The following is a 22,827-nucleotide window of genomic DNA, read 5'->3' on the forward strand; positions in this document are numbered from 1 at the left end:
CAAGCGAAAAACACTATATTATTTAAATGTTTATTATGTAAAAGAGATTGATCCAAAAAAAAAAAGATTGATCCAACAGTTTATAAGACCATGATCAACGCATGTATACGTCTCATAATTTTTAACTAAAAAAACGTTTCATAAATAAAAAATATAAAAGACACATCTTAACATAAAAATACCAAATCATGCTCTAAGAACCCCAAAAGATCTCTCCCATTAATCATGTTCTAACACTGTTCTAGAATATATTTTATAAGGTCGTATATTCGGCGGATATACTCTGTTCGGACAAAAAAATACTGAAATTATAGTATTCAGTTAACTATACGGTTATTCTCAATTTTAAATCAACTTTGGTTTAGCTCAGACAAATTAAAAAGCTATGCATATTATGACAGAGAAACTCTTTTTTAATATAGGTTTTAGAGCATGATTAATGGAGGTTATTAGGGTGGGGTTCTTAGCAGAATATAAGATACCGTCTCTAAATTTTTAACTAAAAAAGCTAAAAACCAATTCTTAACTTTTTTTAGTTAAAAATTAAGAGACGCTTTCTTATATTCCGCTAGGAAGCCTCCTTCTATTAATCATTATCTTATACCCACGATCTCGGTAGGTCTTTAGCCATTAAAATAATCTGAAACAATGAAAAAGAGGAAGAGAAATAGAAAGACTGTCTCTGGTTAGAAAGACTCATATACAAATATATTCAATGATTCAAAATTTTCTTTTTTCTTTTTATTTTTTAAAAATTGTCGTGAGAAACTTATTTAAAGGCTCTGAAACGGTGCGGGACAAACGGGTTGGATACTGCAGTATGATTTAACTGTGTTTTGTATAAGAAAAACACATATTGCGGAACAACTGCGGATCGTCTCAAATAAATGGTTCAAAACGAAGTATGAATGGTGACATATAAAATGAATAGTATAATTGCGGAATACATATGATATATTTATATTTTCAAACTAAAAAATTGGTGGTACTAATATAATTTTAAAAAAATTATTTTATATATTTGAAATGTAAAATTTATCATGCTATTGCGAAATTTTATATCTAATATCTTGTTTTATTTTTAAAATTATAATTGTGTTAGATGTTGTTTAAGCAAAACTAAATAAATTATAATATTTATTATATTTTTATGGTAAAATTCACTTTTTTTATAATAGTGTACACTTTTTTCTTCTTTTTCTGTTCAGCAATAGTATACAACTTCGAATGGCCTCGGATGTTACTTGCGGAATGAAAAGAACGCACGGCGGTAGAGAATATGTGTTACCATTCACTTGTGTTTTTATTAATTTTATAAATAAAATAAATAATAAGAGAGTAGTGCGGGACAGAGTGCGGGAAAGTTTTTGTCTCCAACCACACCCATGTTTAACAAGAGATAAATATGGTGTGGTTCAAAATGATTACTGTTGTTGAACAGAAAAAAAAAGTGTATACTATTGTAAAAAAGTTATTTTTATTGTAAAAAAGTTATTTTTATTGTAAAAATATAATAAATATTATAATTTATTTAATTTTGTTTAAACAACATCTAATGCAATTATAATTTTAAAATAACACAAGATATTAGTTATAAAAATTCACTAATAGCGTATTTAGTTTTATATTTCAAATGTATAAAATACTTTTAAAAGAATTATATTAGTTCCACCAATTTTTTAGTTTGAAAATATAAATACTTCTCTGAGTTGCACTATTCATTATATTTGTCACCATTCATACTTTGTTTTGAACCGTTTATTTTAGACGATCCGCAGTTGTTCCGCATTATGCGTTTCTCTTATACAAACCGCAGTTGAGAAGTACCGCATTATCCAATCCGTTTGTCTCGTACCGCTCAAACCGCTGTTACCATTCGAAGCGTACTCTTCTAACCACACAATATTCATCTCTTGTTAAATACGGGTGTGGTTGAAGACCAAAACTCTCCCGCACTCTGTCCCGCACTACTCTTTTATTATTTAGTTATTTATAAAACTAATAGAAACACAAGTGAATGGTAAAACACATTCTCTAATATCTGAGAAACTTAAGTGAGTTTGCATAAGCTAAATGATGCTCTAAGGCCTTTCCTTTGCAGCACGATCCGTGCAACTGATCCATTACCATTCCTTAAAATATCGATTTAGAAATTATTTGGTTTTGTACATCACATAAGATAAAACATTCGTATGAAATGTATGAGAGTATTATCAGTTAAATAAAGCAAAAAGTATATAATAGACTGCATCAAACGTTTTTAGAAGAAAATCAACATGTAACTATGGAAGTTTTAGTCAAAGAATATTATATATACGCTTACAGTATTTTTGACGAGTATGTGTAAAATTCCCTATGTTTAGAACATATCTCGATATAAACAATTTGTCTTTATAAGTTCCCAAAAAAAAACAACCTGGCTTTGTATGGACCATTGAAATACGCACACATTGTTCTAAAAATTTTGTATTTGAGATAACATGATTTTTATGTTAAAAATAGAGAGGTAACATAATTTCTAAATATTATTGAATATTTCGCTATATGAAATGCAAAGTACTACAAACAATGATGATGTATTCTTACAAGTATATATTTTCTAAACCTTTTAATTTTGGGAATTTACCTAAACTACCGCATTTCTTATACCATATTTGACATGGATATTTAATCATTCATCAGCATGGGGTAATGTTGATAGAATGGTCGCATATATTGGTTTCAACGAGAAGGAAAGGTCTATATACACCAACAACAATTCTTAAATCAAAATTATTTGCAGAAGCATTGTCAAGTGCATTTTGGAGTTTCATCCAAGAGATGATAGCCATAAAAAGTATGTCAAAGAGGGGCATAACAGATTTCATCTGTTAGCCTACAAGACTTTCTTATGGAAAACATGGTTACTCTCTACTCTTTCATCGAATTTTTTTTTTTTTTTTTTGTACTTACTCTTTCATCGAAATTATTTCCAACTTCTTGTATTTGGATCAATGGTTGTATTGAATTGTGTTTGTATCTTGTAAAATGCTTATGATATCAATATATTATTATTTTGTTGAAAAACAAAATTGTGGGATACTTAATTCCCCTATAATACAATGTTAGAGGCTGAATCAATGTGGAAAGCATGTATTTAAAGACTGAAGCACATATTATATCATCTCAAGGTATGTACATGCAAGAAAGATATAGTTTGGAAATTAAATAATAAAACCCCTTTTGTAAAATACCCATTTATGATATAATTGAGTTAACTATAAATGTTAAAATATGATTGCTACGTAGGTTAATAAATTTTATGTTAATAAAAAATAGTTTAGTTTCAATTTATATCTGATTACAATTTGACATTAATATTTTATAGTTAAACATAGTACTATTATAATTTTAACGTAGATATTCATTTATTTCTGTTTATAATCATACAATAGGTTTAAGCCTGTTAAGAAAGTTAAATTTATAATTTTCAGAATAAGTTTTAATGGATCATGATTAAAATGAATTGAATTAGTAGTTACATAAGTTTATGTCTAAAAACTAAAAAAATAATATGCCATTAATAAAAACTAAAATTTCTTTGGAGAAGTATGGACATTTTAGGTCAGTTGAGTTTTTCATTAAAAGAAAAAAAAATAAGAATGATGGTGTTTTAATAGTGTAGATTTTGGAACTAATTTTTACAAGCATAACCGAATGAGTAAAACTAAGTGTGTGCATAGAATTTTCACAAGCCTAATGGATTTGGTAAAAATCTAATCTGATGTGAAGTGAAGTAAATATTGTATTTTATGTGGAGAAAAGTCACCACATTTTGCAAGTCCATAGGCCTAAGTAAAATGAAAGAGTTATCTTTAAACAAGGAAAAATCATTAAGATTAATTTATGACTAAATTTAGTCTATTTGGAGACAAATAGTTTAAGCTAAGAAAACTTAATGACTAAGTTATCTTAGTGATTAAGATAAATCAATTTGGTGACACATGGTAAAGCTAAGTACACTTGGTTAATAACCAAAGTAAACTTAGTGACAAATGGCTAAAGCTTATTAAACTTTTTGACAAATGTCCAAGTTACTTTATGAGTAGCTTTGCTTTGTGAAATTTTCATATATATATACATATTTTCTTTTCTATTAAAGATATAACAATCTATACTCATACATAATAATCTTACAAAAGTTTCATCAATACCTCAAGTTTTTTAAAGTAAGTCTCAAAAATATAGTGTGAATAATAAGTTCAGATGTTCTGTTTTTGGTGTAACAAAACAATTTCATGTGGTTTTATCCTGAAACTCAAAAATCGTACGAAAAACTTCTCACCTACGGACGATTTATTAAATTAAGGAAATAATCAAATATTGACTCCATGTATTCGTCTATTTTCTTATTTTTTTCAAAAGTGCTACCGCATAATATTTTTTCATCCCATTTTGTTTTTTGATTTCATTCAAGATTCTCGCGTCTAACATATATCATCTACAATCAGACATGGTGGCAACAACAATGTCTTTATCATTGACAGTGCTCTTCTTCTTCCTCCTCATATCAACAGTATCCATGGCCCAAAGAAATGTATGGTGTGTGGCGAATTCTGATGCGACAGATGAACAACTACAAGCGACTATAGATTGGTGTTGCAGCGACTCAGGAGGTTTTCGAGATTGTACACCGATCCAACCAGGTGGAGTCTGCTACGAACCAAACACTCTCAGAGATCATGCGTCGTTTGTGATGAACTTGTATTACCAGAACGAAGGTTCCACCAAGGCGCAATGCAATTTCAGTGGTACCGGCACTGAAGTTCATGACGACCCAAGCCATGGCCCGTGTATTTATGTGCATTATTAACAACATATATATATATATATATGTATGTATGCAGTGTCATGCTTAGTATTTCGGGAGTTCAAGATAATATTCTGATGATATAATATTTTATTTTATTTAAATTAATATATAAAATATAGTTTTATAAATGTCAAAATTATTTAATAAAATTATAATTAATATAAAAGTAAAATATATTATGTATCATCTTCGTGAGAAGATACAACTGTATGTTATATCAAAACAATATTCTTTTTTTTTTGTGCACAACTTTGATTAATTGGAAATTAAAGAAACATGGCCTCAGGCCCAAGTCAAGCCCAAACAGGGAAATTAAACATTTGGGCCGCGTAGGGTCCTTTTGGCAATCTGATCGACATCTTTGATCAGATCAAGAGATAGATGATGAAAAGAAATTTCGATGAACGCAGAGGAGATTCGATGGATATCACGGATGATTCCGAAGATTTCCTTGGTCTGCATGTCGAAGTTGATGGCTCGGATGAGCGTTGAGTTGTCAGAGAAAATTCTGATCCGTGGGATTTCAAGTTCTACCGCGGTGATGAGACCCGATCGGAGAGCTAGGGCTTCTGCGACGATCGGAGAAGAGACATGATTCTCAGTGAGGCTTCCCTGTCTGTCGATTCTCAGTGTTCCTCCTGTTATGCTCCAAGCAAGTCCCGCCCTTTTTGATGATTTATCCCAAGCAGCGTCAGATCTGCATGTGCTGACAAGGAGTGGATTCGCCTGAGGAGTTTTACTCTTGATTGATCTAGGTATTTCTTCTCTGACTCGTTGTACCGTTCCTTGTGCGTTGATCCACTCTCTAGCTAGGCTTAGACCATTCGTTGCCACTTCCTCTGCTGATAAGACTTTGTTCTCGAAGATATGTAGATTCCTTGCTGTCCATAGTGACCAAACAATCCAGGGAAGAATCGTTCTGGATATACCTGTCGGTGGGAGGCAGCAAGCGGTTCTGAATGCGGCTATTACCTCTTTAATGTTATCTCCTGTAGCTATGTGAACTACATTTTTCAAAGGGACTTTATCCCAGACTTCACGTGCGAATGGGCATATAAAGAAGGTATGAATCGCCGTTTCTTGTTCCTTACATTTGATGCACACTGCCTCTGACCTTACTCCTTTGCTCTGTAGATTTTCGCCTAGTGGAAGTGCTTTCTGGATGATCGACCATAGAAAGACTTTCATTTGTGGTGAGCATTCTTGTTTCCACACATCTCGTATCCAGTCAAAGGTTTGTGTTGAGCATGATGTCTGTTTTTGTGATACTGCAGCGCAGTAGCCCGATCTTGCTGAGTATACACTCGATGGAAGCGGCTGCCAGATGAAGATATCTTCTGTTTCTGGATGGCCTGGACGTAAGCATTGGATTTGTGTCGAGAGATTAGGTAAGAGCTCTTCATTCCTGTTTTTGTTCCAATTCATATCAGTAGTTAGAAGATCTGAGACAGTTAAGTCTAGTGCCGCTTCGGGTATAGGGCCATAACGTTTGAACTGTTGATCTAGGGAGATCCAGGAGTCTTTCCATATCCTTGTAGTACATCCGTTTCCTAAAGCTTTTCCAAAGTTTCCTATCAATAGGTCTCTACCATGTAAGATACTCTTCCACCCGTGAGAACAGACAGACGGGTTTGATGCTTCAAGTTTCCTATCAAAACAATATTCTTAAACTGAATTTTTGTGATATTGAAGTTGCTTATTACTAATATGTAGTTATAATGGGAAATAGCTCGTGACCCAACCACAAACAACCACAAAGTTTGGTGTCCTAACTCTCTTTGTTTTTGTAGTGCTAACATCGGAAACATGTTGACCATGAAAAGAGCTTTTTGTTTGTTAAACAACGTAATCCAGTTTAAAATCGAACAAATGAGGTTGCTTTTCATAGCTTCTTAACCCGTCAAAAGAGTTTATATGAGTTATTTATATAAACACTAATTTGTCAAAGAACACCCGTAACACAAGCAATATTAGAAACCAGTTCATGACAATGAACAAAGCTATTTATTTTGTCTCGTTCTTCATATTTTCCTTGGATCAAGATCTTCATGAATAGCTAACGCAGCAGACTAAAACGGCTTAGCTGCATCATTCATTTTTGGTGATTCGCTAGTGGATGCGGGAAATAACAATTACTTGCAAACGTTGTCTATAGTCAATACTCCTCCTAATGGCATCAATTTCAAACCACCCCGTGGGAATCCAACCGGCCGATTTACTAACGGCCGTACCATAGCAGACATCGTTGGTAATTTAGTTAAAACATTCATAAAAAGATAAATCAATATCTATTTTATTGTAATAATTATACTAATGTCTATTTTTAAGAGCTAATTAGCTCAAAACCAATGAAAGACATGGAAATTAAGTATATACCAAAAACAGTAAAACTTTAGGCTTTATAGTGTTTCAGAATGATGCTAAATGACTTTCCTATCCCTTTTTAAGCTACTTTCGTTTTAATCTTTAGGCAAGTAGGTTTTTAGGTGTGCAGTAGTAGGATTTGGAAGATATTTTATAGATTTAGTTAAGGTTTTGTTTAGTTTTTCTTTAGACAGAGAAACCATGTAAAGAATTAGTGAATCATGGACATATAAATTAAATCTTAGATTGCGTAGACCATATTTAGCCGGTTACAAAGGATTCAAATATATCATTCCTAAAAGTGGTGGCAATTGACTTAGCCATACATATAAAGTGATAGACAATATTTTATTTGCCAACACGGATAACAACTTGAGAATACAAACTCAGGGACATTTAACAATCTACATATGAACAATATACATAACAAGAGTCTAATAGTAAAATAGAGAATGGTAGATGACACATAGAATTACTATTAAGAGTAAACAGAATTATGTGTTTTTTTTAAACATAATATTAGTTTCAACAAAAGGAAATACAAAATACTTAAAAATGTTGTTAACCGGATAAAATAGGCAAACCCGAGCTAAACATAATTTTATCCCGCAAGAAGAAAGGTTAGACGTCTAAATGACTCAGTATCACCAAAACTTGTTTTAAGTTAGGCTATGGACAACTAATTTTATATTTGCATTGCTAACACATTATTTACGTTATATGATATATAATAGTAGCATATCAATATAAAATTAGTTAAATGACTTATTATAAGATATGCTGCTTACATGTTAGTTAAATGAAGTTTAACATTCAAAATAAAAATATCATTTGTAAATTGAATCAGACAAACATATGAATAATTTGAAATGTTATACTAAGATGGTGTATAGCCGGCTAAAAAATTATGTGTTTTTTTAAGCATAATATTAGTTTCAACAAAAGGAAATACAAAATATTTGAAAATGTTGTTAACCGGATATAATAGGCAAAGCTCAGCTAAAAATAGTTTTAGCTCACAATAAGAAAGGTTAGACGTCTAAATGACTTAGTATCATCAAAACTTGTTTTACCTTAGGCTGTGTAAAAGCTCTTTGATATTTCCATTGAAGTTAATTGAAATTTAACATTCAAAATACAAATATTATTTGTAAATTCTATTAGACAAACATATGAATAATTACAAATGTTATACTAAGATGGTGTATACCCTACTAAAAATTTATGTGTTTTTTTTAAAATAATATTAGTTTCACCAAAAGGGAATACAAAATATTTGAAAAATGTTGTAACCAGATAAAATAGACAAAGCTCAGCTAAAAATAAATTTACCTCGCACTAAGAAAGGTTAGACGTCTAAGTGACTTGGACAGCTAACATAATATATACACGGTTAGAAGATGAGTTATTTGGGATAACAATTGATTTGTTTGTATTGTCAAGTTATTAGACAGTTAATAGAATATTTGCACGGTTAACAAACAAGTTATTTAGATAAACTCGTTCGATTTTGAATATCACATTCTTTGCTATCATAAGAATCAAGCTCATAGCTATGATATATGAAATAAATATACAAATAATGCTTTGGAAATGTTTTCTTTGGTAAATGACAAATTGTTAGACAGCTAATATAATATATACACCTTTATAAAATGAGTTACTTGAGACTAAAACTGGATTTTTTTTTAGTATCAAGTTGTTATACAAGCAATATAATATGTACACGGTTAATGAAGATCTTATATGACTTGTCAATCCTACAACATATATAACTTAAGGTTTCACTAGAGAAGGCTTCAAGTGGAGATGCAACGGCAAATAAATTTCACGGGAGACGCAGCGGCCGAAGGCTTCATTAGAGGCGCAGCGGCAGAGAGCTTCACCGGAGGCGCAGCGACGAAGAGCTTCACCAGAGAAGCTACGGCCGAGAGCTTCACCAGAGACGCGCTGCAGAGAGCTTCACTGAAGACGCGTGGGAAGAAGAAAGTGATCGGTGATACAGAGACGGTGAGCTTCATCGGAGACGTAGCTGTGGAGAGCTTCACCGGAGACGCATCAGCAGAGAACTTGAGAGTTGAGTATTTGTCTGATACCGCATGCGAACCCCCAAAGTTTTTTCACCGGCAGCGAAAAAATTCTCTCCGACGGAGGTGGTTGAATAGCCTCTGATTTCATCGTCTCCGGTAAATCCAACGATGATGGTTGAATAGCTGATCTAGAGATTAAATATGGAATCTGGGAGAGAGTTACAAAAGAAAGATGTTGAAATGAGAAATGAAGTTTCGAAATTGACTCTATCTACATGACATAGAAGAGACGGTACGTGTTTGCTTTCTGACAACAATATATTTGAGAAGATTTTGTGACAGCTTGCAAAATCCGCGTAAAATCTTCGTATAAGATCTGGCCTATCGAGATTGTCAGTTGGAGAGAAGTAAGGGTAGGGACTTTTGTGTATTAATAAAAAATGCACAGTGTATGAACGCTTAAGGTTGGTATTTTGCTAATTACGCTATACTTTGTTGGTGTAGCTCCTAATTTCTCTATTTTTAATCTATCTTGTTGTCTACAAGAGAATAGCTAGGGCAGCCAAATTATGCAGTTCCATATCTAGTACAAATGCAAATGGTGAAGCACTAGTAAAATGGTGTCAATTACGCATCTGGTGGTGGCGGAATTCTCAATCCTGCTGGAAGTGTATTTGTTAGTGTTTTGTGCTTTCCTGCACATTTTATGTGACGTATATTTCGTATAGCATTCGTTTGGTCCGCTTAAAAGGTTCACGTTAAAAAAAATTAAAATATTTTTTTATAAATTTGTTAAATTATTGTTTTTACCTTAATTGCTTGATCATGTACCTAAATGTGCATTAGACTGTTTTATATAATTAACGTTTCAAAATTACGATTGTATAGGTGAATCGGCTAGGAATGGATGTACAAGTTGATTACCTTACCATTACAAGAAAGCAGTTCGATAAACTTTAAGGTGAAGAAAAGGCCAGAGATCACATCAAAAATAAATCAATATTCTCCTTAGTTATTGGCTCAAATAATTTTCTCATCGACTATCTAGTCCCATTTGTTGCGGCACAAGCAAGATTAACACAAACTCCTGAAATTTTTGTTGAGGACATGTTAGTCATCTCCGTGGCCAACTCAAGGTATGCTGGAAAAATTATGAACACTATGTTCTACTGATCGCTGTTAATTAAAATAGTTTTGTGGGATGAAACGTTAGAGATTATATGGTCGTAAATTTGTGGTGGGTAATGTGGCTCGAATCGGGTGTTTACCGTACCAAAGATCAACCAATCAGCTAAAGGATAAGCAGTGTGTTGATTTGACAAACAAGCTGACTCTCCAGTACAATGCTCGTCTCAAAGATCTCTTGCTGGTGGAATTGAAAGATAGTCTAAAAGACGTACACTTCGTTTACGCCAGCGTCTATCATGGACCTCATTGTCAACTACAAAGAATATGGTAAGAATATAATATCGGCCCATTGGTTTTAAAAAACATCTAATGAGCAGTTACATGTTTGGGTTTATATTAGGGTCATGAATTTTAGCCTGTGAGTAGGTTGAGCTTTGACTAGGGAATTTTAGTTTAAAAGTTTTACACTATTAAGGAAAATGTTCTCGAAAAAATTGTGATTTTGTGCGAGTTTTATTGATCAATGTGAAAGTGATGTATAGGGTTTAGGACGGCGAGAGAGGCGTGCTGTGGGACGGAAGGGAGATTGGCGGGGATATTGCCATGTGGACCAACGTCGTGTCTTTGCAAGGACCGGTCAAAGCTTGTAGTTTTGGGACCCGTACCAGCCTAGTGAAGCTGCTAATCTTCTCATTGCTGACAAATTACTGTACGGTGACTCCAAGCTCGTCTCCCTTTAATCTCATCCACCTTCGTAGTAACATTTGAGAAAAAAAAATTAATGTAATTTTTTTTTCCAACATTGTGATATTCATCTTTCTTTTTGTTCATTTTTGGTTATATATATATGGTTATATTACATTTAAAATTACAATACATTTTGTTCATGTTTTGCTGTTTTAATTTTTAAGCCCTTTTTCAAATAAAAATGTTTAGCTGTTTTTAAAAAAAATTGATATTGTAGATATGGAGTATAACTCATGTGGTATAGTTTAATTTTATGTACCAATATCTGCTATGATGGACACTACTATTACACTTGTCGAAATGATATATTTGAACTTTATCCCTTGCGTATAGCGGATGTAATCTTGTTCCAGTTTTTAATATTATAATGAATCTATATCGAGAAACTCTGAGTTTCTATGTAATCTTGTCTAAATGATAAATCTGTGTTCCTTTCTTTTTTTTTCAGTCAAGAAAAAAAGACTCAGATTTATTAAAGAAAGAAAGAACAAAGGGAATAGTCAATTGTAGACTTGTTTATAGTTGGTAACTAGGGTAAAAAAAACATTGGGTGGGCTCTCAAGCGATCGTAGATAAAACTAAATTTTGATGCACATACGAAAAATATTAAAACATACTCAGATCAAAGGTTGTTGAGAATCGGAATCAGAAAACAGAGATGATCATGAAGGAAAAAGACAAGAAGAAAGAGATGGAATAAGGGAGAGTGTGTCAGAAGTATGATCTGAAAGGACCGGTCCGGACCAGGATACGGACAACGAAAGGACGGCTGCAATAACAATAAGACACATCGTCTGCCCATATGGCACACCACAACACAACACACAAACCACACCTCTCTGCTCTCTCTTCTCTCTTCTCTCTCTCTTCATTGTTTAGGGTGTGAAAGCGACTAGAGAGAGAGAGAAATAAGTCGTTGATTTGGATGGTGGTTCATGTGTGGGTCATATCATCTTCCTCCGACTGCGCGTGCTTATCCACCCCTTTCGACCCGACCCGACAGCTTCACTCTTGTCTCTTTGACCGTTTTCTTTTGACGTTTTTCTATACGTATTTCTGTAAGATTGTTTTGTAACTCTATTTCCTTTTTATATACACATACACGGACCAGACCAGTATTAAAACTTTACTTTAAAGAAAACGTCGGATTTGTCAGTTGTCTTTATCACATTTTATGTTTTGTAGGGTATTTTTTGACGTTAACCTGCAAAGTTCGTTATTTTCATGGAAAGTTACAAATAATTAACGAGTATTATGATGATAATAATTTAATTGAGAAGGGAAAAAGAAGATGAGAAGTGAACGAGAAATGCGGAGAGAGACAGAATGATGGGAAGGGTTGGGACAAGGCGTGAAGATTTATCATCACACATTTTCCTCTGATTGCGGTCTCCCGACTCCGATTCCTTCTATAATATTTTATTTATGTCATTTTGTGGTTGGCATATAAATGGTGACAATCTTATTTACTTATATACTCATTTCAATTTGAGTGATAGGCTTTTTAATTTAGAAGAAAAATGCAATACTAATTTGTCACACTTACAAGATGATCGTAGTCTTGTTTTCTTTAGAAAAGGTTATGTTTGTTTACGCACCATGTATTAACTTTAGATCTCATAATCATGTCTTCTGCATAGATTTGGTCACGATTTAGGAGGATTAATGTGGTCCTCTTGAACAATCAAACTCCAATACAAAACGGTTAGTCGACTAACATAGATTCTGATTCGCTGTCAAAACAAGAAACATCATAAGTTTACAGCGTGATTTACATTAAACAATTTTAAACCAAAAACTGTTTCAAAATTTATATAATTGATAATTTTGTAAGACTTATGATACGACATTACTGAAGAAACACGAAAGCAGGGTCCACCGCCATTACCTGTGTTGATTGGAAATCCCGCAAACGTTTGTGATAAACTTCGAATAAATAAGCGACTTTCACCTGCCTATTTAATTCGAAGAACAGTTTTAGTAAAAAAAAGTTCAATAAAGAATAATCTCCATATAAACAAACAAAATGTTTTGGGTACATTACTACTACAATATTGTTTTTTCTTGGACAGCGAACAATGAAACAGGATCAAACTTTTGGACTTTAATCTCGAAAGCTGCGTGATACAACAAAAAATAATAATTTAATTCGTCTCATATTAAAGTATACAATAAATCCAGTTATCCATTTTTCAAGTTAAAATCCAACGAAAATTATAGAAAACGTGTCACTTGTTTCCAACTTTCTGGAACATGAATTCAGCTCTTTTTATATTGTCGAATAATAACACTAATTATGATATTGTTTTAATGAGTTACATTAAATCTGCCACTCAAATAAATAAATAACATTAGTGAAGACATTCGCTTATATGTTTCAAACGTTTACCGAAATTACTACTATTTGTAATACGAAAAAATGAAATATCGAAAAATTAGATTGCTTGGTGTATTATTTTTTTCTAATAATCGAGCATAATACAAAATAGTAATTAAAATTTCAAATAATTGAAATAATAAAAAAACTTAAGAGATAATAATTGTAGAATTACTGAGAACTGGCCGTACATTGATAAGCTCAATAGTCTTCCTACCTATGTGTTGCCTACTGCGACCTAACACCACCTCTCTCTCTCTATGCATTATCTCCGTATCATTGTTTTCTCTTGTTTTTATTCCACATGCATTTGTTTTTCACAAGAGGTAAATTGTGTCATTATTACTCTCTCCATTTCATAGTATAAGTAGTTTTGACTAAAAACACGAAAATTAAAAAAATTATTATGTTTTTAAAAATTATTTTATAATAAATAGGTTAGATATAATTTAACCAATAAAAAATAAGTCTATTTAATTTGATTGGTCACACTGTATTCAATAAATATAAAAATTACCTAAAAATACGAAAACTACTTACATTTTGAAACAAAAGCATTTCTCTAAAACTCCTTACAATATGAAACGGAGGGAGTATTAGTTTTGTCCCATGTTCTAAAACGCGGCCGCACCACCCGATTAAGCGGCGGCGAAACGCTAGGCGGAGGTTGAGCGAGGCGATTTCGTCTTATTCGGCCAATAACTCGGAATCGTCAAAAAATTTCAAGTTTTTGAGGTTTTGAGCTTATAATCGAGTTCTAGATGTTAAATCTATGAGTATTAAGTATAAATATCAAGAAAAACGCAAAAGAAACTGATGAAATCAGTGAAACAAAGGTGTGGCGGCTCTACAATTAAGTTTGCGAAACCCTATAACATATTGAGGAAGAAGATGATTAAAATTACAACTATGCCGTTAATGAAAAAACAAAAAATAGTAGAAAACGGAAACTGAGTATCGAACTCGCGAATTGTCCCTTTTATTTAAGCTTCAGAAACCACTTTGCCATAGATAACATCTTTACCTGAAATGGAAATCACCTATTCATATCTATACTTTATCTGAAAATTGAATAACCATTAAAAATTAATCCCCGATTAATCGGCGATTAATCTCTGATTTTTCTACAACTCGCTAGGCCCAAGCCGACCGCCCGACTCACGCCTAGCGCGATTCCGAACATGGGTTTTGTCTGTTGATTTTAAAACTTGAAAACATAAAGGCAGCGCCATGAATCTGTGGCTAAACATTCGCATTATTAGACAAACAAGTACAATAATTGTTTCTCTCTGTGTGTTAAAAATGATTTATAAGATAGGTAAGGGCATCTACTTCACTTCATTTTTTACTTTAAAATTGACTAAAAAAGAGTATAAAATAAAAGATGTTTCAATCCTACTCTATTTTTCATTTCATAATATAAATAAAATTATCTATTTTTTGTTTATTTATTTTTGATTTCATAATAAGATTTACTCCATAAATGGAGTTATTCATTTTTTGTTTATTTATTATTTCATAAGATATGAAGTAGGATTAGAACGTTTTAATTTCATATACTGCAACCTCGGATATGTCAATGAAAACGTTCAGTGTGCCACACTATTCACTTAATCAATACTACTGTTCGCAATAGTCAAATATTGCGACGATTTCATGGCGGCAGTTTAGGTGCAATGTTTTTGTATGTGTTTTCCACTTTACCTTAAAAAGTTTTATATCTTAAACTGTAACTCAAATATTAAACTAAGCTAGTAAATTTCAAAACCTCTAGTAAGCTAATGCTATCACTAGAAACATTTTAAGGTTGTAGAAATTAGAATGTGAGATTTTTTTGGTTTTATTCATGTCATTGTTTCAAACTGAGATCTTTGAAAGAAGAGCCACCTACGTAATGAAGTGAGCCGACTCCTAGTGAGGAAACAGAGCCATCACTGTTCATAACAATCAATAGCCGACTCAACTATTCCAAGAAAACCCCATAAAAAGACAAATTTTAAAGACGAGAGAGAGAGAGAGAGAGAGAGAGAGAGCGTGGCCTCAAATGAACCCAACACCCTCTGTCAAAAAAGCCTGACTTTCTTCTCCATACCCATTCTCCATATAAACTCCCCAAATCCCACTAAAGTTTCAACCTTTGAGCCCAAAACACACAAACAAGAAAAGCTTCTCCCACACCATGATGATGTCTGACTCCGGCGAATCACGACAGATAGCGATGAGACCTCACGGCGTGATAACAGGGCTTCCTCCGACCGCCAGCGAGCAGCAAGAGCAGCTCCCATGTCCTCGCTGCAACTCGACCAACACAAAGTTCTGTTACTACAACAACTACAACTTCTCTCAGCCTCGTCACTTCTGCAAATCCTGTCGCCGTTACTGGACTCACGGCGGGACTCTCCGCGACATTCCCGTCGGCGGCGGTACTCGCAAATCCGCGAAACGCTCCCGCACTTGCTCCGGAACCAGCAGCGTTCCGTTGCAAGCGACACCTGTTCTCTTCCCTCACTCGTCGACCTCTAACGGCGTTAGCCACACCGTAACCGCTCCGCTCGAAAACGACGGAAAGGGAAGCGCTTTATCTCTCTCCGGCAACTTCACCTCTCTGTTGAACCAGAACAACGCAGCGCACGGAACCGGGTCGGTTATCGGAATCGGGCTCGGGTCGAGTTTTGATGACGTCAGCTTCGGACTCGGAAGAGCCGTGTGGCCGTTTTCGACCGTGGGGGATTCTGCGACGACTAATGTCCCAGGGGTTGCGGTACCGTACACGTGGCAGTTCGAGGGTTTAGAGAGCAGCAACGCCGTTGAGTACTTTGCGTGGCCGGATCTCTCCATCACAACACCTGGGAGGAACTCCCTCAAATGAAGATATGACTTTTTCATAAAGCTTCTGTCTTTACGAGAGGGTTTCGATTTTCTATTGCCCTTGTCAGTCTTCTAGGGATCATCTCTTACTCTTTTAGTGTGTGTCTGGTCTTTTTAGAATTTGTGGCTTTTTTCTTTTGTTGACTCTTTAAGGATCTTTTGCCTTGTTACTTTCTACTCTGTTATTACAGTTCTTGCACAAGTGGTTTAGAATGAAAATGAGGATATTTGTTTAGAACAAGTCTTGTTCTAATCATATAAGGATTAGGTCTTGCGCTTAAATTACTTCTGGACTAGACTGATCTCCAGGGGAGAACTTGTGTGTTGTTCACTTCGGAGAATTTGTTTTATAGTGTCTGTTGGATCAAGACTCAGGATCTGCTCAGCAGAGTATTAGTCCCCATCTGTAATCTGGTTACTGTGGAGGCATGTGACCTATAAAGCGTTAGCAGTTAAAGCAAATATTCTACACCGGATAATCAATGTAGATCCCATGTCGACTTTGTTTGGAAACTATTTGGAATATGCTGCTCTACAAGATTTTCATATCTTTTAGTTTCCTTGAAGGACAAGTTTCGAACTGTTTTTTCAGTGCATCACAACAGCAATGGATCAATCTTAATAAGACTTCTACCAATCTGGCTACTGTGGTCTGTGGAGGCTATAAATAATCGAAAATGACTTATTTTTTTCAGAGGAGACAGATCAGTGAGGAGAAATTATTCAGACAACCATCAGAAGAGGTTCATGAATAGCTAAGAATTTGTATTGGCGATCAAGCTTAACGTGTCACAGCAACTAGTAATCATATACACCAAGTTAGATGGCAACGACCACAAACCGGATGGTTAATCCTTGCTGAGGTTAATCATTTTGTCTTATGTTACTAGCATATCAACTTTTCGATCCCGAGTATCAGGAGTGCAAATTATTTGTTATTTTGTTTCTGTGAGATCAGCCATTTTAGCTTGTACTCTAGTCTTTCAATGGATTCTCTAGTTTTCTAATCACCTACACATTTCCTAAACAAATACTACATGATATAGGTTTGATTCCTACTTAACGTAGTCTGTGATTCTTTGGACGCTATTTGTGGAATTTCCATCTCAAAGAAATGTATATGCTTCTTCTTCTTCAAAGAGAAGAAAGACTTCACTCGAGACTTGGAGACAAAAAACTGGAAGTTAAGTTCCCAAGCTTGTGAAGATGCTAAAGATTGTCTTCATTCATTGCATAATTCAGTTGTTAAGCTACATCTGAAGAAACTTTTTCCATACAAGTATACAACCCATAAGCTCTTCTACGATGGTTAGTCTAACTGTACTACTATAAAACTCAGCAACATATATAATCACATCACTTAACTTCTCTTATATTGAATAATAAACGTCTAGGATCAAGCACCTCAACAGACCAATCAGAAAATAAATACTCATGAAAATGTGGCTCGGCGAACTTCGCAATTCATAGTCGCCTGATCAAAAGAAATTTAGTGATTTTCCGACCGTTGAAGCTCTGAAGCCACTTTAACACTTCAAACTTAGGATTGATTGATTTCCACTTTAACTCTTAATCTATATGGGGCCTTAAAGCCCATATAGTAACTTCAAACCCCAACAAGAATGTAACACATACTATTTGTTTTCTCAAACGATATAAATACGTGCGTTACGAACGCCTATCACGCGCTTAAACAATATAAAATTATGTAGATAGAGGATACGTGCGTATAGTTGCTAACAAGAGAAGAATCAAAGAGTTAAAACGCAGCTTCATTGAGATGGATGGTACATGCGGATATTCAAGTCAATCAATCAATGGGCTGATATCAAAAAACTCATGGCCAATGTATCCGAAATGAACTCTTAACTTAACGAAATCATGCCAATCAACATATTTATTCAAATAAACATATTGTCCATGTTTCAAGAAGAATCATAGCTTATCAAAAAGTACTGATCGAAATATAGTGAAAAACGACAAGCAAATAAAATGAATGATCAAATGTAATTCAATGAAAAAGATTTAATTTAAAATGTAGATTCGAAATGGATCATATTCATATACACAAATAACTTGTAAATTTCCTTTTTTTTCTTTCCTCAAATCCAATGTCATCTAATTCGTATAATTTGTGGCAATATGGATTAAACAACGATAATGGGAACTAATTTTTTAAACTATTAGCCCTTTGTATGTTTGTTAGTGCAGGTCAACTAGTTATTCTATATACAAATTCAATCATTGAGATTGATTCTCTTCCCTTCTGCAGAATTAAATGATCACAACTTGCATGTAGATCCAATTAACCCTTTCACCTAGAAAAGAAGGAGTCTCGACCAAGTACTAAGTCAAAGTCAATGTTCTCTCTTATCCTCATATACTTCTTCCATCACAACTCATTTTATGAATAAAAGAGAAGTCTTCTATTGTTCTATGTACATACATTCACCTCAAGAGCTAGTTCTTCTCTCCTCCTCATTATTCACAAGAAAATGCCGATTGGTGAGGTTATGGTAGGGGCTGCTCTTGGAATTACTCTGCAAGTGCTTCATGAAGCCATCATGAAAGCAAAAGATAGATCTTTAACCACAAAATATATCTTGGAACGCCTCGAAGCTACAATCTCCAGGATCACTCCCTTGGTGGTTCATCTCGATAAGATCAGCAAAAGAGTAGAAGATTCTCAGAGGAAAGTCATTGAAGACCTCAAGCGTCTTCTTGAAAAGGCTATTTCTCTTGTTGAGGCTTATGCAGAACTCCGACGCAGAAACCTACTCAAGAAGTATAGGTTTGTATAGTTAATATAACACATGAAATGCTTGAAAAGTCTTTGTGATTTCTTAAAATGTCTTTGTTTTGTTTATATAATATATATGTGTGTTGTTGATATCTAGGTACAAGAGTAGAATCAAAGAGTTGGAAGCTTCTTTAAGATGGATGGTAGGGGTGGATGTTCAAGTCAACCAATGGTTAGATATCAAACAACTCCTGGCCATGTCTGAAATGAACACTAAACTCGAGAGGATCACGTGCCCACCAACTGATTGTAATTGTTTCAAGAGCAATGATAGCACATCACCAGTGTTATCACAAAGTAGTAATCAAAATATACTCGAAGCAACAGACGGATCGTCAGAGGAAGACGAAGAAGAAAGCCCAAGGATTGATATCCACCTTCGATGGAGTTCAAGAAAAGGAGCTAAAGATCGTGAGATCCGATTCATGGTCAAGTGAGGTCTTAAGCAACAAGTAAAATGAATGCTCAAATGTGAAATGGGATTATCTTTTTTTTTTCTTTTCTTGTTGTTGTTGTGTGGAATGGAAATGGAAATCATATACACAAATAATGTGTAGAAATGTAGAGTTCTTTTTTTTTTCTCAATTCTAAATGTCAATTGTATTACAAAATTTACCAATAAGGAATTTTATAAAAGAAGGATGTGAGAGGGATCTTATATATATAATACACACATATACATATATGTGAATCAAAAAATACAAGATGTGAAAGGAGATAAGAAAAAACTCCAATGTGGTGTCTGAACAGTACGGACAAAACAGAGTTTGTCCTCCTTAGCTCTCAAAGAGCATAATCTATTTCTCCGCTACTATCAACATCAACTCAGATTCAGCAAGAAACCATAAAGGCTACGAACAGCTTTAAAGACAAAAGTATTCTTGCCTTTCACGCTTGCCCTAAAACCCCACAACAAAAGTCTGTAGTGGAGAGAACACCAACACATTTTAAAGTCGCTAGGGCTCTCATGTTTCATTCTCATATACCTTTAGTCTACTGGGATGAATGCATCATGTCAGCTGTGTTTCTTATTAACCGCTTACCTTCACATGTTCTTAAGAACAAATCTCCCTTTCAAATTCTTATGAACAAAATACCCGATTATCATTCTCTTAGAAGTTTTGGTTGTCTTTGTTACAAGAGTACATCCCTTAAGGGTAGAAGTAATTTTGATCCTAGGGAAAAAGCTTGCATATTTCTAAGATATCCAACAGGTTACAAGGGTTATAGATTACTTGATCTTGAAACTAATAGCATTTCTACTTCTCGGCATGTCATATTTCATGAAACAATATTTTCTTTTGTTGCTTCCTCTCTTTATGATACATCAAAAGCTTTCTTTCCTCGTCTTGCACTTCCTGATGACAGTGCACCTTTTGTACCATCATCTTCCGGTGAAACGTCGGTCCCTGCCCCTTCACCATCTGATGTAGGCTTGCCTTCTGCAACTACATCTCGTTTAAAGAAAAGACCATATTTGTGCAATTCTGTTCATTCTCTTTATCCTTTATCTAATTTTCTTTCCTATGAAAAACTTTCTTCTTCTTATTTTTTTTTATCAACTCTTCTATCTGTATGACCGCACCTTCCACTTTCAATGAGGCGAAGAAGTCCAAAGAATGGTGTAAAGCGTGGATGACGAGTTTGAGTCTTTACCTTGATACTTGGTCAATTTGTTCTCTCCCTGAAGGCAAGATGACCCTTGGGAGCAGATGGCTTTTTAAACTCAAACTGAATGCAGATGGATCAGTTGAGCGTCCTAAAGGTAGTTTAGTGGCCAAAGGGTACACGCAACAAGAAGGAGTAGACTTTTTTGATACCTTATCTCCGGTTGCCAAGATGGTAACTGTCAAAATGCTGTTTGCTCTTGCTGCTAAGAAGAAATGGTTTCTTCATCAGTTAGACATTTCTAACACCTTTCTTAATGGCGATCTGTCTAAAGAGATATATATGGATATTCCTCCGGGTTATGCAGAAATAAAGGGGGTCAATCTTCCACATAATGCAGTCTTAGAACTCAAAAAGTCCATCTACGGGCTTAAACAAGCATCCCGTCAGTGGTTCTTAAAATTTTCTTCAACTCTTCTACGTATGGGTTTTGAGAAGATCAATGTTGATCATACTCTATTCTGGTCTCATTCAGCTGACAAGTTCCTCATGGTTCTGGACATTCTCATTGCCAGCAATTCAGAGACTTCTGTTTCTTCGTTGATCACTCAACGTTCTTCTTGTTTCAAGCTCCGGGATATTGGAAACCAAGATACCTTGGAATTGAAATTGCTCGCTCTGCTTCTGGGATTTCTATATGTCAACACAAGTATACACTTGACCTTCTTACTGATGCTGGATTGCTTGATTGTCGTCCTTCATCTGTTCCAATGGATCTCAGCATCAAGCTTTTCTCTGAAGATGATGAACTCATTTCTAACGCTGAAGCTTATAGACGTTTGATTGGAAAATTTCTATATCTTGCCATTACACGTACAGACATATGCTTTGCTGTTCATAAGCTGTGTCAATATTCCTCAGCTCCACGAATTCCTCATATTAAAGATGCACACACGGTTCTGCATTATCTCAAAGAAACCATAGGACAAACTCTCTTTTACCCTGTTGATGACGATTTTCAGGTCAAGGCATTATGTGATTCAGATTGGTCACAGTGTCCAGATTCTCGACGTTTTATCTCATGGTTTTGCATCTTCAGTGGAAACTCTTTGGTTCCATGGAAATCAAATAAACAAGATTTCGTTTCTCATTCATCTGCTGAGGCTGAATACAGATCTATGCCCTTCACTACTAAAGAAGTTATATGGCTTTCTCGAATGGTGAATGATTTGCAGGTTTCTTCTCCAACGGTACCGGTTCTTTATTGTGACAGTACCGCTGCCCTTCATATTGTCAAGAACCCTGTTTTCATGAGAGAACCAAACATATAGAGAGGGATTGCCACTCCATTCGAGAGAAGATTGTAGCTGGTCAGATCAAAACACTTCATGTGAGATCAGAGAATCAGCTTGCGATCCGTTCACTAAGCCAGTCTATCCTACTCTGTTCCATAAGTTCATGTCTAAGATGGATTTTCATAATCTTCTAACGCCATCTTGAGGGGAACTATTAGGTGTTATAATCCCCTATATATTAAAGAAGAAACATTACAACATTTGAGGTAGTCATATGTCATCACCACAGTGAATCTTAAAATCCTTAGAGAAATAGGTTGGGTCATCTAAATATATAATAAGCTTTTTATATAATAAGCTTTTTATTAAGCTAACCATAAATTCATTATTAACTAGGGGGGTGTCCGCGCTTCGCGCGGAATATTGTTTTATTATTTCTAAGAGCATGATTTTTTTTTTGGATAATGTAATTATGTTATCGTTTTTATTTGTTAAGATCATTATTTGATGTTTTTAGTTTGTTATGTAGTAGGTGATAAGTTAATATATTTTGCATTTGTTTTTTTTTGAATACTGTGTTGTTGTGTGTATAGTACTTGTTATTAGTCAAATGAGTCTCTAACGTAAACTAATATTGAATTTCATTAACTTTGCATCTACGCATTTGTTGATTCTAAGATTAACGGTTTCATCGTCAAAATTGTATTATATTTTTTTCATATTTTTGAAAATTATAATTTTTAAGATGTTTTTTGCCC

At 34.4% G+C, this 22,827-nt stretch overlaps 4 protein-coding genes and 1 pseudogene across 5 annotated transcripts; 4 read left to right on the top strand and 1 right to left on the bottom strand.

Moving 5' to 3' along the window:
* The first annotated feature begins 4,148 nt into the window (after positions 1–4,148).
* On the top strand, positions 4,149–4,898 carry LOC106311208 (major pollen allergen Ole e 10-like). Of its 2 annotated transcripts, none has more exons than XM_013748423.1 (2): positions 4,149–4,208; positions 4,491–4,894. In XM_013748423.1, exon 2 carries the CDS (start codon positions 4,493–4,495, stop codon positions 4,850–4,852), a length of 360 nt encoding a protein of 119 aa, XP_013603877.1. In that variant the 5' UTR covers positions 4,149–4,208; positions 4,491–4,492; the 3' UTR covers positions 4,853–4,894. The 2 variants fall into 2 exon arrangements, with proteins under 2 accessions (XP_013603877.1, XP_013603878.1); XM_013748424.1 differs by having other exon boundaries at positions 4,163–4,208; positions 4,457–4,898.
* A 266-nt stretch (positions 4,899–5,164) lies between these two features.
* Positions 5,165–6,277, bottom strand: LOC106309065. The gene has a single exon (XM_013746144.1). It carries the CDS (start codon positions 6,275–6,277, stop codon positions 5,165–5,167), a length of 1,113 nt encoding a protein of 370 aa, XP_013601598.1.
* A 648-nt stretch (positions 6,278–6,925) lies between these two features.
* Positions 6,926–11,114, top strand: LOC106309066 (annotated as a pseudogene).
* Positions 11,115–15,511: 4,397 nt separating this feature from the next.
* LOC106309788 (dof zinc finger protein DOF3.4-like) lies at positions 15,512–16,627 on the top strand. Its single transcript, XM_013746923.1, has one exon. The coding sequence runs from the start codon at positions 15,678–15,680 to the stop codon at positions 16,365–16,367; it is 690 nt and encodes a 229-aa protein (XP_013602377.1). The 5' UTR covers positions 15,512–15,677; the 3' UTR covers positions 16,368–16,627.
* A 2,098-nt stretch (positions 16,628–18,725) lies between these two features.
* LOC106310119 (RPW8-like protein 3) lies at positions 18,726–19,811 on the top strand. Its single transcript, XM_013747325.1, has 2 exons — positions 18,726–19,157; positions 19,264–19,811. Exons 1-2 carry the CDS (start codon positions 18,862–18,864, stop codon positions 19,601–19,603), a joined length of 636 nt encoding a protein of 211 aa, XP_013602779.1. The 5' UTR covers positions 18,726–18,861; the 3' UTR covers positions 19,604–19,811.
* The last annotated feature ends 3,016 nt before the right edge of the window (positions 19,812–22,827 follow it).

Source organism: Brassica oleracea, chromosome C8 (genome assembly GCF_000695525.1).
Source record: "Brassica oleracea var. oleracea cultivar TO1000 chromosome C8, BOL, whole genome shotgun sequence".
Taxonomy (NCBI): domain Eukaryota; kingdom Viridiplantae; phylum Streptophyta; class Magnoliopsida; order Brassicales; family Brassicaceae; genus Brassica; species Brassica oleracea.

Bases quoted from the DNA above. Each gene is read 5' to 3' on its own strand.
- LOC106311208 (XM_013748423.1), top strand. From the start codon at position 4,493: ATGGTGGCAACAACAATGTCTTTATCATTGACAGTGCTCTTCTTCTTC.
- LOC106309065 (XM_013746144.1), bottom strand. From the start codon at position 6,277: ATGAATTGGAACAAAAACAGGAATGAAGAGCTCTTACCTAATCTCTCG.
- LOC106309788 (XM_013746923.1), top strand. From the start codon at position 15,678: ATGATGATGTCTGACTCCGGCGAATCACGACAGATAGCGATGAGACCT.
- LOC106310119 (XM_013747325.1), top strand. From the start codon at position 18,862: ATGCCGATTGGTGAGGTTATGGTAGGGGCTGCTCTTGGAATTACTCTG. The intron at 19,158-19,263 runs GTTTGTATAGTT...GTTGATATCTAG, and splicing joins AACCTACTCAAGAAGTATAG to GTACAAGAGTAGAATCAAAG.